General features: G+C 37.7%; 1 protein-coding gene across 1 annotated transcript in view; it reads right to left on the reverse strand.

The window, feature by feature from the left end:
* The window catches only part of LOC110441357, a 43,183-nt gene extending 22,611 nt beyond the window's left edge, over window positions 1-20,572 (reverse strand). The window contains exons 1-4 of the mRNA XM_021484472.1: window positions 20,448-20,572; window positions 19,908-20,239; window positions 19,576-19,762; window positions 10,178-10,278 (exon numbers count right to left, since the gene is read on the reverse strand). Coding sequence (XP_021340147.1) covers window positions 10,178-10,278; window positions 19,576-19,762; window positions 19,908-20,237 — 618 coding nt within the window. The 5' untranslated portion in view covers window positions 20,238-20,239; window positions 20,448-20,572. The remainder of the gene's footprint in view (window positions 1-10,177; window positions 10,279-19,575; window positions 19,763-19,907; window positions 20,240-20,447) is intronic.
* Between the last annotated feature and the right edge of the window lie 6 nt (window positions 20,573-20,578).

Here is a 20,578-nt window from a genome sequence, read left to right on the forward strand (position 1 = left end):
TGCCCTGCACAGCTAAGGACCAAGGGGAACCTACATATAAAATTTGAGAAAGATCCCTCTGATACTTCCCGAGAAATAGCGATAACAAACTTTCAATATCAAAATCAAAGATGGCTGCCTGTCGGCCATGTTGTTTATTCGATCAGTCTCTAAAATTGCCCTGCACAGCTAGGATCAAGGGAAACCTACATATAAAATTTAAGAAAGATCCCTCTAGTTCTTCCGGAGAAATAGCGGTAACAAACCCACACTATCAAAATTCAAGATGGCTACCTGTCGGCCATGTTGTTTATCTGATCAATCTCAAAAGTTGCCCTGCACAGCTAAGGGGCCAAGGGGAACCTACATATACAATTTGAGAAAGATCCCTCTGATACTTCCCTAGAAATAGCGATAATAAACTTTCAATATCAAAATCCAAGATGGCTGCCCGTCGGCCATGTTGGACCAAAGGGAACCTACATATAAAATTTGAGAAAGATCCCTCTGGTACTTCTTGAGAAATAGCGATAACAAACTTTCACTATCAAAATCTAAGATGGCTGCCTGTCGGCCATGTTGTTTATCCGATCAGTCTCAAAAATTGCAGGGTGATTTGAATAGCCCACCATCAGATGATGGTGGGCTAAAAACTAGAACTGTAAGCTAAACGATAGCTAATACCCCCCACTCCAATACAAGAGGCCCATGGGGACTGTATCGCTCACCTGGATATTTAAGCAATCATGGCAGAATATTCTCCAAATGAGATCCATGGGAATATGCCAGACCCCAAGTCCAATCCTTGTAGCATATATATCTGTATTCGATTTTTCATGCCCAGCAATTTTATGTATGGTTATGGGATGTGGATCTCAACTGTTTCCAATCTGTGACTCAGAAACGAGGTCCCTATGATTGTGGCCAGACCCCAGGATCAATTCTAATATCATGACTGCATTTGTCTCTTTTTGCCCAGCATTTGTATATATAGTTTTGGGGTGGGGATCTCAACTGTTTCAAAGTTATGACCCAGGGGCCAAGTCTGCAAGGGTGGGGCAGATCCTGGGATCAATTCTAATATCATGACTGCATTCGTCTCTTTATGCCCAACAATTGTATATAAAGTTTTGGGGATATTAACCATTTCAAAGAAATTGTTGACGGACGGATGGATGAACGACGGACGCCAAGGTATGGCATAAGCTCACCTTGGTCTTTTGGACCAGGTGAGCTAATAAACTAGAACTGTAAGCCAAGTGATAAATAATACCTCCACTCTCATATAAACTAGAACTGTAAGCTAAGTGACAACTAATTCCCTCACTATCATATAAACAAGAGGCCCAAGGGCCTTAGCGGTCACCTGATTTATATCATAGGTACTGGTAGCTTTATTTTATTGTTTAGATGTGATGTGGAAATCAGCATGTAAACTAAGTGAAATACAATACTTGTCATGTCATCAAATGATTAGAATTTTAAAATATTGGTAAATGTTCCCTTTGGGGCCCCGCTCTAGCCCATGGGGATCGGGCAGGAATTCCAATTTTACACTGTAACACCCTCATCCACCAAAGATGATTCTGACCAAGTTTGAATAATTTTCTGCTGAAAATGGATAAAATATACACAAAAGTGTTATTTCCCTTTCTAAACTATCGTAAACTTTACCCCCTCCCCAAGGGAGAACAGGTGTCACGGGTGTCCTGATATTTACAATTTAAATAAAGCCCTTGCTAATCTTTCCATCCATGCAGAGAAAATGACTCTAGTACCTCTGAGTCTGGAGAAGAAGATTTTTGAAATATTGGTTAATTTTCCCTTGGCCACTAGGGTTGGGGTAGGAATCCCAATTTTACATTTTAAAACCATCTTCCTCCAAGGATAATTCTCACTAAGTAAGAATAATTTCCTACAGAAAATTGTCAAAATATACACAAAAGTGTTGTTTCCCTATATAAATTATAGTAAACTTTACCCCCTCCCCAAGGGAGAACAAATAGTTCAGTGGTCCTGAAATTTACAATTTAAATAAAGCTCCTGATGATCTTTCCATCCATGCACTAAAATTGACTGTAGTACCTCTGAGACTGGCGAAGAAGATTTTTGAAATATTGGTTAATTTTCCCTTTGGGGCCCGCCCTGGCCCCTAGGGTTGGGGTAGGAATCCCAATTTTACATTTTAAAACCATCTTCCTCCAAGGACAATTCTCACCAAGTAAGAATAATTTTCTACAGAAAATTGTAAAAATATACACAAAAGTGTTATTTCCCTATATAAACTATAGTAAACTTTACCCCCTCCCCAAGGGAGAATGGGTGTCTCGGGGGTCCTGATGTTTACAATTTAAATAAAACCCTTGATAATCTTTCCATCCATGCAGAGAAAATGACTGTAGTTTCTCTGAGTCTCAAATAGAGGATTTTTGAAATATTGGTTAATTTTCCCTTTGAGGACCCACCCTGGCCCCAGGGGTTGGGGTAGGAATCCCAATTTTACAATTTTGTAGCCTCATCTACCAAGGATGATTCTGATCAAGTTTGAAAAAATTCCATTCGCTGGTTCTTGAGAAGAAGTTGAAAATGTAAAAAAGTTTATGCACGACGACGGACGGATAGTGATCGGAATAGGTCACTTGAGCAAAGCTCAGGTGACCTAACTAGAACTGTAAGTCAAGTGATAACTAATACCCCCACTCCCATATAAACTAGAAATATAAGCCAAGTGATACCTAATACCCCCACTCTCATAAAAACTAGAACTGTAAGCCAAAAAATTAAGTGATAACTAATACCCCCCACTCCAATATAAACTAGAACTGTAAGCTAAGTGATAACTAATACCCCACACTCTCATATAAACGAGAACTGTAAGCCAAAAAATTAAGTGATAACTAATACCCCCCACTCCAATATAAACTAGAACTGTAAGCTAAGTGATAACTAATACCCTCCCACTCTCATAGACTAGAAAATGTCTGTAAGACATAAATGCCCCCGCTGCCATGTGAAATTAGTTTCAGCGTTCTATAAAAAGTTACAACCACTTTGATCTTGATACCCTGAAACATGCACACACACACACACAAAAGGTACTTCACTAAAAGTTGATAAGTTGATTTTAATATTCACATGTTTTTTCTGTATGTTATTACCATCCTGAAACATAAGGATGTCAGAGGTATACCCATATTTGACCTTTATAAAGTTTGACCAAAATCCATTAAAGAATGAAGTGTTGACATTGAATCAGTTGATGATTATCTATATATAGCAAGTGTGGCCTTGACCTTGGATCCCTGAAACACAACGATATCCGAAGTATACTCATGCTTGACCTTTGTATAAAGTTTGACCAAAATCTGTCAAAGAAAGAAGTTGCTAAGTGTTTACATTGAATCGGGATGGGACGGACATGGGCAACACTATATTGCAACCCATTTTATGGAGGGTTGTACCTTTGTATAAAGTTTGACCAAAATCTGTCATGAATGAAGTTGTTAAGTGTTTACATTGAATCGGGACGGGACGCGTCGGGACGGGTGTTTACATTGAATCGGGACTGGACGGGACGAGAGGGACATGGGCAACACTATATGCCCCCCATTTTATGGTGGGGGCATAAAAATAGAACTGTAAGCCAATTGATAACTAATACCCCCACCTCATAGACAAGAGGCCCAAGAGGGCCTGTATCGCTCACCTGAATATTTAAGCAGTCATAGCAAAATATTCTCATTAAATATTATATTGCACTAAAAGTATTTCCCTCGCAAACTTTGTTGGCTCCATCTGTTGAAACTACCAGCAAAATATTATTATAAGATTCAATGCTTTTTGATTCTTCTTCAGAAGTTGCTTGACATATTTTTCCCTGTGACCTTGTAAGTAGTTCAATGTCGTTTTCCTTCTCAAATTGGTTAGCTCTATTCCATAAAGCTACCAGCCAAATCTTATGAATCCATTCCTTTTAGTTCTTAAGAACAAATCCATTAAAATGTTGTTGACCTCTGTGACCTCTAAAGTAGGTTGAGGTCATTTTCATTCGCAAACTTTGGTGAGCTCTATCCCACGAAGTCACAAGCCAAATATTATAATTTTATGCCTTTAATTCTTCAGAAGAAGTAGTTTAAACTGTTTGACATATATGAACACTGTGACCTTGAAAGCAAGTCAAGGTCATTTTCTTTCTCAAACTTTGTTTGGCTCTTTCCCAGGAAGCCACCTGACACAAATTAAGATTGTATACCTTTCAGTTCTTCAGAAGAAGTTGTTCTAAGCGTTAGACCTATCGGACTCCTGGGACCTTTAAAGTAGGTCAAGGTCACTTTCATTCGCAAACTTTGTTGGGCTCTTTCCCAGGAAATAACCAGCCAAATATTAAGGTTCTGTAACTTACAGTTCTTCAGAAGAAGTCGTTTGAAGTGTTTGACATGTCTGCCTCATGTGACCTTGAAAGAAGGTCAAGGTCATTTTCATCCTCAAACTTTGTCGGGCTCTATCCCAGGAAGTCATCAATCAAATATAAAGATTCTATACCTTTCAGTTCATCAGAAGAAGTCATTTGAAGCTTTTGACACATTTCATCCCTGTGACATTGAAAGAAGGTCAAGGTCATTTTCATCCTCAAACTTCGTCGGGCTCTATCCCAGGAAGCCACCAGCCAAATATAAAGATTCTATACCTTTTAGTTCTTCAAAAGAAGTCATTTGAAGCTTTTGACACATTTGACCCCTGTGACCTTGGAAGTAGGTCAAGGTAATTTTCATTCTCAAACTTTGTTGAGGTTAATCCCAGGACAGGAAGCCATCAATCAAATAAGAAGATTCTATACCTTTTAGTTCTTCAGAAGAAGTCGTTTGAAGTGTTTGACATATTTGACCCCTGTGATCTTGAAAGTAGGTCAAACTCATTTTCATTCTCACGCTTTGTTAAGCTCCATCCCAGGAAGCCATCAGCCAAATATGAAGATTATATACCTTTTAGTTCTTCAGAAGAAGTCGTTTGAAGTTTTTGACATATTTGACCGCTGTGACCTTGAAAACAGGTCAAGGTCATTTTCGTTCTCAAACTTTGAAGGGCTCCTACCAACAAAGCTTTCAGCCAAATATCATGACTCTAGGCCTGTCCGTGCTTCAGAAGAAGTTGTTGAAAGGAAAAGTTGACGGACGGACGACGGACGCCGCACCATGACATAAGCTCACTTGCCCATCGGGCAGGTGAGCTAAAAATTGAACTGTAAGCCAAGTGATAACTAATACCCCCCACTCTCATATAAACTAGAACACTGACAGGTCAGTAAGGGCCCTGTCTTGTGGCAATATATCCCCCATAATCATCAAGAAACAATCTGCCCATATACATGTAGCTGAGCTTGACATCTGACATTTGGACTTCAAAAAGAATCGCTGGGCTAACAGAAATGTAAATACCGGTGCAATACTCATTTGTTAGCTTATTTCACCTTAAATACCCCCTCAATCAAGAGCCAGGGTCAAAGTCAGAGATCCACTTTGTCTTTGACCTTTGAACCCAAATGACCTTGACCTTTAACCCAGTGACCCTGATCTTTGGTCAGTTGACTTATTTTTTAATTCCGACCAACTTTGCTTTACAATATCATAAATTGTTCATCAGTGAAAAATACAAAACTTGACCTTGACTTTGAAGTTCGTAACCTGGACCCCCTGTTAAGTTCTGAACAACTTTGCTTCACAATAACATTAAAAAAACTGTTCATCAGTGAGAAGATTCCAATCAACATTGCTTCAAAGTGTCATAATAAAATGCCACCAGTGAAACGGTACCAAATTTAACCTTGACCTTTGATCCAATGACCTTGACCTTTGGTCAGTTGACTTTTTGTTTAATTCTGACCAACATTGCTTCATAGTGTCATAACAAATTGTTCATCAGTGAAAAGATACAAAATTTGACCTTGACCTTTGACCTTGTGATCTTGACCTTTGTCAGTTGACTCTTTGTGTAATTCCGACCAACTTTGCTTCACAATGTCATAAAATGCTCATCAGTGAAAAGCTACAAAATTTGACCTTGACCTTTGACCTAGACCTCTGACACGATGACCTCGACTTTCAGTCAGTTGACTCCTTGTTTCTTTCTGATCAACTTTGCTTCATCATGTCATAAAAAAATGTTCATCAGTGAAAAGATGCAAAATTTGACGTGGACCTTTGAACCTTATGACCTTGACCTTTGACCTTGACTTTTTACCTCAGTGAGTATTTTTGTGAGTTGAACAACTTGACCAAGTTTCATGTAAATCGGTCAATAAATACTAAAGTTATCAGCCAGGAACAAAATTTGTGGACGGACAGACAGATGGACAGACAAAGTGATTACTATAGGGCACCCGTATCTCCGATACGGGGCCCTAACTAGAAATGTAAGCCAAGTGATAACTAATACCCCCCTCTTTCATATAAACTAGAACTGTAAAGGAAGTTCTAACTAATACCCCCCACTCCAATATAAACTAGAACTGTAAGCCAATTGATAACTAATACCCCCCACTCTAATAAAGACTAGAACTGTAAAGCAAGTTCTAACTAATACCCCCCACTCCCATATAAACTATAACTTTAAGCCGACGTACGGACAGACAGACAAGCGGATTACAGTATACCTCCCCAAACTTTGTGGGTAAAACCTGCACAACTAAGGACGAAGGGGAATTTACATATCAAATGTGAGAAAGATTCCTCCAGTACTTTCTGAGAAATAACAATAAGAAGAATTGTTTAAGGACCAATGGACGGATGACAGACCACGGACCATGGACCACAGATTAAGGGCGATATGAATTGCCAACCATCAGATTATGGCGGGCAATTAGAATCATGGTTGGCTTATAAAGATATACCTAGACCAAATTGTTCAAAGGATAAAGTCAAACGACTGGTTGCAGTGACCTACTTCTTGTACTTGACATTCCACCATCACAAGATGTACATGCATATACAAAATCTGGTTACTCCAGTTAAAATAGTTTTGAAGATATGCCACAGACATATATACAATGTGCACATAAATGAACAAATAAAGGGTGGTATTTACATGACATCTTTGCAAAGAGCCTAAAATGCAGACGTGAAAAGGCGAGTTTTGATGTCCCTCTTGAACTCGGCCAAGGTATTTGACTTTCTAATAGCAGATGGTAAGCTATTCCACAACGTGGCCGAAACCCTCCCAAAGCACCAGTTTCCTAAGGTCACAGTACAAGATTTTGGGACACACAACAATATTATTTTGGCAAACTTTCTTAAAAAACAAAAAAATGAAAAGGGGCATAACTCTTAAGAAACTTTGTTGACAGCAAGCAAAAGGGCACAACATCCAATAATAGAAAAGTACTTTTATGCCAATGTTGGGAGAAATCCCTTCACGATCCATGCTTTATAAGATACACTTGACACAAATATTCGGGATGAGGAGTTATCCTAGAGATTCTAGAGGGATGCCTGGATCATGGCGCCCACCGTAAAACGATCTTGATAAGCTCTACAACAGATGATTTTTTTTCCTTTTTCGCTGTTCATTTACCTTACAGGTACTATTACCCAGTCCCTTGTTGGAAATAGTACACAGAAATCTTGTATATTAACTTAATTAACCTTGTAATGTCAAATGTTATTTGTCACTATGACAAATGTTGTATAAGAATTGCATAACTACCTGCAAAATGCTAACAACTTGTAATTCTTACAGAATTAGAAGTTCTGTCAATGATGGATGAAATTTCATTAGGGCCAGAGTTATTTATAACAAGGGGACTAATGGGAACATCCATATAAAATAGCGATAACAAAATTGAACTGTCAGATTCACGATGGCTGTCTGGTGGCCATCTTTTTTCAGATCTGTCCCAAAAATCAATATGGATATGGAACCTTTGTGTATTAATCACCTGAATATTTAAGCAGTCATAGCAAATTATTCTCATTAAATATTATACTGTACTACAAATATTTCAATCACAAACTTTGTCGGCTCAATCCTTTGAAAGGTTCTTAAGAAGAGGTTGTTGGAAATGTTTGACATATTTGTCCCTGTAAACTTTTAAGTAGCTCAAGGTCATTTTCCTTCTCAAACTTTTTGTTAGCTCTATCCCAAAAAGCCACCAGCCAAATAATATGATTCTATGCCTTTCGATTATTCATCAGAAGTCCTTGATGTTTTTGACATATTTGACCCCCATGACCTAGAAGGTCAAGGTCATTTTCATTTGCAAACTTTGTTGACATTAATAAAAAAAAAAGATACCAGCCAAATATTAAGAAGTCATTTAAAGTGTTGGACATAGTTGACCCCTTTGACCTTTAAAGTAAGTCAATGTCATTTTCTTTAAGCCTTTGTCAGGCTCTTATGAATGAAGCCACCAGCAAAATATCATGACTCTAGGCCTGTCCATTCTTCAATAGAAGTTGTTAAAAGGAAAAGGTGACGGACGACGACGGACGGACGCCAGACGCACCATGATATTATAAGCTCACTTGCCCTTCAGGCATGCACAGGTGAGCTAAAAATTAAACAAGAGGCCCAGAGGGCCTGTATCGCTCACCTGAGTATGTTTAAAATAATTGGTATGAAGTAAAGATATTGCACTCCATGGTAGGTGCTGTAAGTACATATGAAATTTCAGAAAGATCCATCCAGTACTTGAGATATAGCGAGAACCTCTCGGCCATCTTGTCCTGAAATTTTAATATGCATAACAAGGGACCATGGGGAACCTTCATGTGAAATTTGAAAAAGATCCCTTCAGTACCAAGCGCTTGCGCAGAAATAGTGCTAATAAGAATTGTTTAAGTACAGGCAGATGAATTAATAGAATGAAGGAATGACAGATGACCACGGACAAAGGGTAATTTGAATAGCCCACCATCTGATGATTGTGGGCTAACTAGAACTGTCGCCTACGGGCTAACTAATACCCCCACATTCCGGCTGCTTGTTGTTGCTGTAGGAGCTAAATAAACAAGCGAAAAATATATCATGAAAAAGTCTAACCTCAGATGTTGTATCGACAAACCCATGGAAAAAACAAACAAACACCACTACTGTGACCTTTGACTCAATGACCTTGGAATTTTGTCACAATGTAGCTTGCATCAATGCTACATTTACTCCAAAGTATGTGACATTATACAAAGTATGACCTTTGACCTCCGACCCCACAACCTGGGAAACTGTCAGTAGAGTAGATTGCATTAAAGCCTTCTAGTATAATTACCATACCAAATTTGAAAGGAAATAACTAAAAATAAAAAATAAAAAAGTTCTTGTGTTTTCTATACAATGTCATGGTCTAGAGAAGGTTTATGTACCAAGGGCCATAACTTCGTAAAAAGGGGAGATAACCCAATGAACACACATTTCCAAGCTGCAAGGATTGTTATCAGCAAATTTCATTGAAATCCATCCAGCAGTTTAGGAGGAGTACAAGGTACTACAGTGCATCCAAAGACGGACGGACGGACGGACAGACAACCTGATTCCAGTATACCCCCCTAACTTTGTTGCAGGGGGTATAAAAAACGACATCACACTGAAGGAATTTTAACCAAATTACATGACGATCAAAAGGGCACAATATCATATCACAGGGAAGAAATATGCTAAATTTGAAAGAAATCGCTTCAGTAGTTCTAAGATACGCTTGACACAATATTGCGAACAGTTGGTCAGTCGGAGTGATTCCAATATACCCCCTATAATGTATTGATGTAATGTTTTTATGTTATGTACTTCAGTCTGCCCTACTAAAGCTGATTGCAAAATATCTGAGATTGGGAATTCAATATTTTTCATATTTTGCATAATTCTCCCATCATTTTTCTCAAATAAATGGCCCCTTCAGCCTGGAGGAGAATGAACATTGATTTATATTGAATATGAAAATAATCGTCTATTTATGACTAATAACAAAACCCAGTCCAAATGCCATTTTCCAAGTTTGATTTTATGTAAGCATCATGCACTAACATTTATGTGTCATAGAAGTTTTAAACTGGGATATTTATCAGACTTTAACTAATGTCTTTCGGTTATTTAGGAGATGTCAGCTTAAGTCGAGAGGAGAGGAGATCATGACAAATATATATCACTACACAACTATTCAACACACAGACAGTGATTTCTATAACGTTTGTAAAAGGGAGCAATAAAGGGTTACCTCAACCTTGTCCAGGTGTGTTCCCACAAGTATCACAGGCGGCAGGTGCTCAGCAGCACCGCTGTATAGGTGGACAGAGTTCATCCAGTACGATACAAAATCTGTAATAAAAGATATTGGTTTATTATTTATATATTGTAATTACAAAGCAAGAGGAATCTAGAACTTTGAAGTGATTCCCCTGCGACTTTCGGAGAAATATCAAAATTCAGCTGTCAAAATCAAATGACATGCATCTGGCAGTAATCTTGAGCTTTTTAATCAGTCTCAAAAGTGAAAATGCAGAACGAATGACCAAAGGGAACATTTGATTGTGAAATTTAAGAATTATAGATTATCACACTGTGTTTTCAGGGTTTGTCGTGAGAACAATTTTCTCAATGTGAGCTTGTAGATAAAATCACATAAAATCAAGATTTTATCAACGTGTGAGTGATAAGAAAAATTTGTCAAGCAACAAAACCTGAAAATAATTTTGTGATAATCTGTTTATGCTTTACATGTATGTAATACTGCTTTCTTTAATATTTCTCCATTTATAAAAAGCCAACTAAACACCGCATTTTCCAAATAACTTGCTATAGGCCTAGGCTTAATGATCGATCCTCAGTCGCAAAGAAACATTAATCCATTCTCAAGTCATTTTCAACTTCTTTTTACCGCACCATCATCTGATGGTGGGCTATTCAAATCACCCTGCGTCCGTGGTCCGTCCATGGTCCGCCGTCCATCCTTAAACAATTCTTGTTATCAGTATTTCTCAAGAAGTACCAGAGGGATCTTTCTCAAATTTTATATGTCGGTTCCCCTTGGTCCCTAGTCGTAAGCTGTGCAGGGCAACTTTTGAGACTGATCGGATAAACAACATGGCCAACAGGCAGCCATCTTGGATTTTGATAGTGAAAGTTTGTTATCATTATTTCTCAAGAAGCACAAGAGGGATCTTTCTCTTATTTTATATGTAGGTTCCCCTTAGTCCTAAGCTGTGCAGGGCAACTTTTGAGACTGATCTGATAAACAACATGGCCAACAGGCAGCCATCTTGGATTTTGATATTGAAAGTTTGTTATCGCTATTTCTCAAGAAGGACTAGAGGGATCTTTCTCAAATTTTATATGTAGGTTTCCCTTAGTCCATAGCTGTGCAAGGCAACTTTTGAGACTGATCTGATAAACAACATGGCCAACAGGCAGCCATCTTGGATTTTGATATTGAAAGTTTGTTATTTCTCAAGAAGCACTAGAGGGATCTTTCTCAAATTTTATATGTAGGTTTCCCTTAGTCCATAGCTGTGCAGGGCAACTTTTGAGACTGATCGGATAAACAACATGGCCGGACAGGCAGCCATCTTGGATTTTGATATTGAAAGTTTGATATCGCTATTTCTCAAGGAGCACCAGAGGGATCTTTCTCAAATTTTATATGTAGGTTCCGTCCCCCTTGATCCCTCGTTGTGCATGTTATATTTTGAGACTGATCATAAAAAAAAATGGATTAAAAGAAGAACTAAACAGATCTTTCTCATATTGCAATGATCGATTCTATTTCTTTCACATTAAGTACTGTACTAGTAAATATGTGAAATGACAAACTCTCTTTGAAGGTTGGCTTTCATACACATCAGTATTAAGTTTAGATCAAAAGTTACCTCAATGTGCATTTACTGTTAACATGACTCGATCAAACAGATTAGAGGAAAGAAGAGAAAAGATCGAACTGACAAATAACTAATGAAGATGGTACAAAGGTGGGTGCCAAGATCCCATTGGGATCTCTTGTTAAGTATTTTCATACTGACAACCCATGATAATGAATGTATCATGCTACCAGTAGGTGGTATAAATTAGTATATAGATGATAAAGATCTGTATCATACCTTTTGTGAAATATTGAAAATTAAAAAGAGGTCTTAGGGCCTTATACATCCATTACTTGAGTTGTAATGCAATCGTTGTTTGATGTTATATGACATAATAAAGTTGCCAATGGCACTGGAGGATTAGCAGCATCACTTTCTTTTTCCCAAAATTTAATTAAAACCTTTTAAATGTCTGGAAAATGCGACAATGAACACAATGATGTATCCGTTTCCTTTCTCACTTTAAAAGTGACCGAGTAATATGAATTCTCCTGACAGGTGTATTTACCAATTCTGCTCTCAAACTACCAACAAAGGGAGGTAATCTGAAAAATGAAAACTTGAATAGGTTTGTAGTTTTCATGAATAAAATTTCTTTTTGGGTGAAATATGATGCCTTGAGATCATGTGCATGTAGAAAACAAACAGTACAGTGATACTATGATGTTACTGTCTTGTTTGATGACGTCATAGTAACTGTGATGTCATCATAACTATGACGTCATCAATGGGCATCTATGACATCATCGAGGATCACTGATATCAAAATATTGAACACTAGGAAACCCATCTCAACAACAAACTAGCAACAGACACACTTCCCGTAACCGATGAACAGCACAGAAATGTAAGATATTCTGAGAAATCAGACAAGTGCCACCATAGCAACCGTTATTTACTTTCCTCGCCTAGAATTGACAGTGACCCTCAGAAATTGTTCATTTAACATATTTCGCTAGAAAAAAAAGATTTTCTTCAGCTGTAATTATGGAAATAAAATTTATTGACATTACTGACTTTGCTTATTTCATCTGTATGCTGAATCAAGTGGAAAAAAACATCTAAAATAGTGTAATTAAAATGAAAACAGATATTTTACCCATTTTTACCCATTTTCAATAAATACAACTTTATGTATTAGTAACCATGGCTACCGGGTGCTGAACTGAGTGAAACAGACTGAAATCTAGTATGAATGCATCAGGAGATAGCCTGTGAACTATTTGATGTTTGGTATCAACTTTACCAATAACATAATTGACACATATGTGATGAATTGCAGAATTTCACAAGTGCCTGTGAAAGCGCGAGTTACCTCTCTTTATACATCCACAGGTAACAGGCTAATGACCTATATATAGACCTATCTATGTAACGGGTTTTTTGGCGTTTTTGAGTAGTTTTAAGTATTAATGAATGAAAGTGAAGCTGAATCAAGCATAAAAAGGGATTTTTTCAGAAAAAATCAAGTTCTATGTGTATATGGTAGCAGAATACAGTAGAAATGGCCCGACTCTGATAAACAAGGCACATGTCGAGGAAATGTAAACACAGCGGTTTTACCCTACACAACACATGTATACATGTATATATATTTGTAAACTGCATTACATTTACAATACATATAAAGCACTGAGAAGTGTATAAACCTCTTTTTTCTATGTATGTCACTTGTGTGAAAACCATGGTTACCACATCAAAAATTACCAAAAAATGCCAAAAAATGCTATTTTTAACCCAAAATTTGACCCCCGCAAGTAGTAATTTTTTTCCTAAGCTCTGTCTGAAATTAAAGATTACCTACCTGGTTGCAGAATTATCTGGGTCGCAGTAAAATTGTAGAACTTGATTTTTTGCAATTTTGCGTCGTGTGCTGTTGTCAAAATTTTACCTCCTGTAAAGCTAGCTTTTCATGCGTACGCACCCTTTCGTATTATGGCCAAAATTTTGTTCTCGAACCAAAGAAATCTTCTTTCTTTTTTACAAATGTGAAGCTCACATAGCCCACTTCATCATGCTTATACCAATTTTAGTACAGTTTTATTTCTATAATTTTTCTACATATCATTATACAGGGGTTAGCCATTTAACAAAAATATCACCCATGGCCACAACCCTCTACTGTACACTGCTACCTATGGTGGGGTTTTTTTATAGATTTTATCCTGAATGGGAAGACTTCAAAAAAGTGTTCGTATACATTATGTGGAATGAAATATAACAAAACTGGACAAAAGACCAAACAGATATTACATATGATCCTAATAAGTCTGTAAACCATGGATTCCCAGACAAAATGATGTATTTGAGTGACCAACATATATATTATATTTATATCGGAGTCAGAATCTTTGTTGTGTGTCCCAAAATCTTGTACTGCGACCTATGGAAACAGATGCTTTGGGAGGGTTTCAGCTACATTGTGGAATAGCTTACCATCTGCTATTAGGAAGTCAAATACCCTGGCCAAGTTCAAGAGGGACATCAAAACTCACCTCTTCACGTCTGCGTTTTAGAATCCTTGCAAAGATGTAAAAAACACCCTATTATTTGTTCAATTATGTGTACATTGCTTGTTTAAATGTATTTAAGTGACTGTAAGCCTTTGTTTTTTGTTTTCACAATTATAACCATTAATTATAAGCGCTTTTTACAAATTATATAGGGCGCTATATAAATGTTGTATATTATTTTATTATTATTATTACTGTGGCAGGGATAGCCTGTCCAAGTATTATGGATAGTGTAGTAATTAAATTATAATGTTTTAAGAAAGGCGGATGAATGAAGTAATATTAGTGGAGTTTAATATGTAATTATGTCTTGTTTGTTCAGGTGTACATGTACTGTGTGTTTAGTATCTAGTCTTGTTCAGTGTCATTGTCCATGTGTCAGTTGTTCAGTGCCATGTGCTTTTGTTTATGTTTTGTTCTGTAACCTGTGACCTGTTTGTGACCTGTAACCCCATACTTACCTGTTGGTCATGTGACCTTTCCTACCTGCCCATGCAATTCACCTGAGTGTAAATCAGTTCTGGCAGACAGGTTGGAGGGATTGACCATATGTAAAAGGTAGGAGTTAATATGTTCAAAATTAATGTAATTTTGAAGATACTCTTTTCATGTAATAGCTAACTGTAAAACAGATTGTATTTACTCTCCAAATTAGGATGAGATATTTTGAGTAACTAGTATAGTGTACTTTATTGATGTACTGAGTAATGTTCAGGCTATATGCTCTGTGAATATTTGGAAATTTGGAATAACTTCTTTCTATTTCTATTTTAATGATAATGTAAATATATCAGACTAAATCAATTACATACTACGATGTAACAGCTATTAATTGTTCTTGCAAGTAGTGTAAAGAGTCATTGGTTATTTGTTCAGATTCGCCTGCAGTTATATATACTGGATTATCAGGATTATGTGGGAACCCTTGTCGCATTGATAGAGTAAGTTCATTACAGTTATATATAATATAAACAATGTATATTACAAATGATATATGTTATTGGTCTAAGTAATGTGTAATATATTAGCCAGTTAAATAGGTTATAAAGTCTATTTTGTCCATGAGCATTGTTATATAAAGTCAATGAAATCAGTAAATATATTGTGAAATAAATCATAAGTATGAAATGTGATTAATAATAAATGATAAATGTAATTATACAGATAATGATATGAAACCTTGTAATAGGTACAGTGTAATGTTTTAGTAACAAGGTGGTGTCTACTGCATGTTGTCTTATACGTTCGTTATTGTGTTCTTGTAGGGTGTAAGATTTTTCCAGCTAGTCTGATGTCCACAAATGGAATAATTAAAAGAATGGAAACCAAGAACGTGTTTGTTGTAACGCCTCTGCCCAAATCCCATCCCTGTTTCATTACTAGGGATATATATATATATACATATAATATATAGCTGGTATTTGTCAGGAACAAGAAAATCAGTAAAACTGACGGATTTGCTCCCTGAACAGTTCACCAGGATTGAAACATAATGTGACTTCAATGTGATCTTGATCCTGGACATACAGACCCCAAAGTGGTATTGTCACACCACCTTTCCAACCTACATAAATCACTCTATTTCATGGAGCTATCTTCTGTAAGTCAGATGTTATGGTTTCGGCAAAAGATTTGGATAAATGGGCAAATGGACAAAGCAGTGACAATTTTTCCGGTAGCATAAAATGTAAAACAAGAGGCCCATGGGCCTGAATCGCTCACCTGGTATTAATATCACACTTGAACTCTTAAAAGTGGACTAAAATGCAGCTACAGGAAGAATATCAGTGTTTGATTCATATGAGCCTATTAAAAGATTTAAACATATGACGCCTGTGATCTTGAATATTGAACAAGGACATTAGGTTGAACAGAGTTTAAAGTCTTCCAACCCAGCATGCTTTTGGCAATATATCATAACCCTGGACCTATTCGTTATACAGAACAAGTCATTTAAAGATTTAAACAGATATTGACCACTGTGACTTTCAATATGGGCGAAGGTCATTCATTTTGACAAAATTGGTAGCCCTTCATTCCAGCCTGTTAATGACCAAATATCATCTGCCCCTGTGACCTTGAATATATGTAAAGGTCATTCATTTGAACAAACTTGGTAGCCCTTCATCCTGGCATGTTACTGGCCAAATATCATTATCCTAGGCTTCTTAGTTATCCAGAAGAAGTTGTTTAAAGATTTCTTAAGACAATTGACCCCTGTGACCTTGAAAATGGACGAAGGTCATTGATTTGAACAAAATTGGTAGCCTTTCATCACAGCATGCTACTGGCCAAATATCGTAACCCTATGCCTCTTAGTTATTCAAAAGAAGTTGTTTAAAGGTTTTTGACATATTTGACCCCTGTGACCTTGCATATAAGTCAAGGTCATTCTTTTGAACAAAATAGGTAGCCCTTTATCCCAGCATGCTAATGGCAAAATACCTTAACCCTAGTCGTCTTAGTTATTAAGAAGAAGTTGTTTGAAGTTTTTTTTAACATATTTGACCCCTGTGACCTTGAATATAAATCAAGGTCATTCATTTGAACAAACTTGGTATACCTTCTTCCCAGCATGCTACTGGCCAAATATCATTATCCTAAGCCTCTTGGTTATTCAGAAGAAGTTGTTTAAAGGTTTTAAACATATTTGACCCATGTGACATTCGAACACACTTGGTAGCCCTTCATTCTAGCATGTTACTGGCCAAATATCATTAGCCTAGGCCTCTTAGTTATTCAGAAGAAGCTGTACAAAGATTTTTTAAGACAATTGACCCCTGTGACCTTGAAAATGGACGAAGGTCATTGATTTGAACAAACTTGGTAGCCTTTCATCACAGCATGCTACTGGACAAATAGCATCATCCTAGGCCTTTTGGTTAATGAGAAGTTGTTTAAAGGTTTTTACAATATTTGACCCCTGTGACTTGAAAATGGACGAAGGTCATTCATTTGAACAAACTTGGTAGCCCTTCATCCCAGCATGTTACTAGCCAAAAATCATCACTCTGGGCATTTTGGTTATTCAGAAGAAGTTGTTTAAAAGTTTTTAACATATTTGACCCCTGTGACCTTGAAAATAGGTGAAGGTAATTTATTTGAACAAACTTGGTAGCCCTTCATCCTAGTTTGCTTCTGGCCAAATATCATCACGCTAGGCCTTTTGGTTATTAAGAAGAAGTTGTTTAAAGTAAAATATTGACGCCGGACGCCGGACGCAGGACGCCGGACGGACGGACGACGGACGCTGCACCATGGCATAAGCTCAGGTGAGCTAATAATACTAACATATTACAAGAGGCCCACAGGGCCTGTATCGCTCACCTGGGTATTTAAGCAATCATGTCAAAATATTCTCCAAATGAGATCCAAGGGAATATGCCAGACCCCAATACCAATTCTTGTAGTATGTCTGTATCAGATTTGTCATGCCCAGCAGTTTTATGTATGGTTATGGGGTGGGGATCGCTCTCAGCTATTTTCAAGCTGTGACTCAGAAACTAGGTCCTTAGAGTTGTGGCCAGACCCAAGGATCAAGTCTAATATCATGACTGCATTCGTCTCTTTTTGCCCAGCATTTGTATTTATAATTTTGGGGTGGGGATCTTAACCATTTTGAAGTTTTGACCCAGGGGTTTAGTCACCAAGGGTGGGGGCAGACCCATAGGCCATCCTGGAAATATATGTGCATTCATCTCTTTATACTCAGCAATTGTATATATGATTATAGGGTGGGGATAACAACTGTTTCCAAGCTGTGATTAAGAAACTAGATCCCTAGGGGTTTGGTCAGACCTCAGGGTCTATTCTAATATCATGACTGCATTCGTCTCTTTATGTCCAGCATTTGTATATATAGTTCTGGGGTGGGGATCTCAACAGTTTCAAAGTTATGACTCAGGGACTATGTCTCTAAGGGTGGGGCCAGACCCTAAGGCCATCCTGGAAGCAAATGTGCATTCTTCTCTTTATACTCAGCAATTGTATGTATGGTTATACGGTGGGGATCTCAACCATTTCCATGTAATAAATCTTTGGCCCACCCCTTAGCTCGGTGGGTCAGCCCAACCATTGTAAAATTTTGAATCCCTTATTCCCATGAATGCTTCCTACCAAATATGATCCATACCCATGGCATAGTTTTACAGAAGTCGTTAATAGTAATATAGCCAAATTGGCCCCGCCCCTCAGCCCCCTGGGAGGTGCGCCCAACCATTTGTATAATTTTGAATCCCTGCCTCCCATGAATGCTTTTGATCAAATATGATTGATATCCAGTGCATAGTTCTACAAAAGAACTCGTTTGTAGCAATATAGCCAAATTGCCCCCTTTTTGGCCTGCCCCTCAGCCCCCTGGGGGTCAGCCCAACCATTTGTACAATTTTGTATCTCTACTACCTAGGGATGCTGCCAGTCAAATATGGTTGATATCCATCTCTTAGTTCCAGAGAAGAAGTCGCTTCAAGCAATAAAGCCAAATTGACCCCGCCCCTCAGACCCCTGGGGGGTCAGCCTTACCATTTGTACAATTTTGAATCCCCAATACCTAGGGATGCTTCCAGTCAAATATGGCTGATATCCGTCTCTTAGTTGGAAAGAAGAAGTCGCTTGAGGCAATATAGCCAAATTGCCCCCTTTTGGCCCCACCTCTCAGCCCCCTGGGTGGTCAGCCCAACCATTTGTACAATTTTAAATCACCACCAGCTAGGATGCTTCAAGTCAAATTTAGTTGAATTCCAATAAGTGGTTTAGAAGAAGAAGTCGTTTAAAGAAATTGTTGACGTACAGACGACGGATGCCACGATATGGCATAAGCTCACCTTGGTCCTTCGGACCCTGTGAGCTAATAAAATAGTTAATTATGCCTTCCCCAATTGATGACCTCATGTAATATTGAATTCACAGTTGTGATAAAACACCTTTTGACCTCTCTCTAACGAAGAGGTTTTATTTCTAGCATATCTGGGTCTGAAGAAGAAGGTTGTTGAATTTTTTGCTAATTTTCCCCTTCTGGCACCTCCCGTCTGGCATTTTCTGAATGTAATGAAGGTGTACTAATTCAGACCATAATGTATTCCAATCTAGCCACAAGGAGCTTAGCAACAAGGGTAAGGATACAACCACATTCCACCACCTGTAGGACCCACATTTACTACTGAACACACTACCAACTGTGTTATGCAGCCCTCATTTTATGCATGTTAAGTTTGTTTCAAAGGCACAGTCTGTGTGGAAATACTCACCTTTGATTTTCATTTCCTTGCAGCCGGTGGCGTCAAGAAAGCATTGGTCATTGCCTACAGTGTCGTTGATGTTTTGGTCAAGCCTGGTGACCAGTAGATACACAGCCCGATGGGTCAGGAACGTGTGGTGGGTTGTGTAGAATACAAACTGTCCTGCAAAGTCCCACACACTCAACTCTCCAAGCCTCTGCAAACAAAACAGATCAAAGTCATATAAATTGTGTCACAAGACATCACCTTTTCTCTTTCCTTCATTTTTATATCTGAAGAATTCATTCTAAATATTTTCTGAACAATTTTGTATTGTTGCAATTATGTAACTGTATACTTACTGTATAATCGCGATCTGCTAAGGGAACTTTCATCAAATTTCTAAGAGTCTTCAAGACAGATTCATTGGAATTGGCAGGAGTACTAGGTCCTAATTTTTTTAGATCATCATGATCTGCTCCTGCTTTTTTAAAAGCGGTGCTGTCGAGTGACTGTATCGGTCTTGCATGTCCTGCATTATGTTGATTATCATTGTCAAATTCATCAGAATTTGAAGCAGTTTGGCCTGATTTGTCACCTTCTGTGTTTGGATCTGCTCCTGTATTTTCAGAACCGATGCTCTGGAGTGACTGTATCAGTCTTGCATCCATGCATTTACCTGCATGTTGCATGTCTGTTAAAAACAAATTTTTCGATACAAAAGATACATTGGAAATAAATACACTTTTATTCCTTACGAAAGGCCCAAGTAAATTACACTGAATCATTGAATGTTTCTAGTATGATTTTTTAAGATAGATTTGCAGACCTATTAAATCAAAATATAAACTTTACGCATTGTTGTAATATTCTAATGATATGTAATGTTAATAAAGACATACCAGCATCTGTGATCCAGTCCTTATCATCTAGGTTTACTAAACTGTTGTGAATATCAACTCCATCAGTACTCTCTGTGTGTGGTATTTGTGGAAGTCTCAGGAGATTGCGAGTAAGCGTTGTCTTACCAACC

This window comes from Mizuhopecten yessoensis, unplaced genomic scaffold (assembly GCF_002113885.1).
Source record: "Mizuhopecten yessoensis strain PY_sf001 unplaced genomic scaffold, ASM211388v2 scaffold715897, whole genome shotgun sequence".
NCBI classification, from domain to species: Eukaryota; Metazoa; Mollusca; class Bivalvia; order Pectinida; family Pectinidae; genus Mizuhopecten; species Mizuhopecten yessoensis.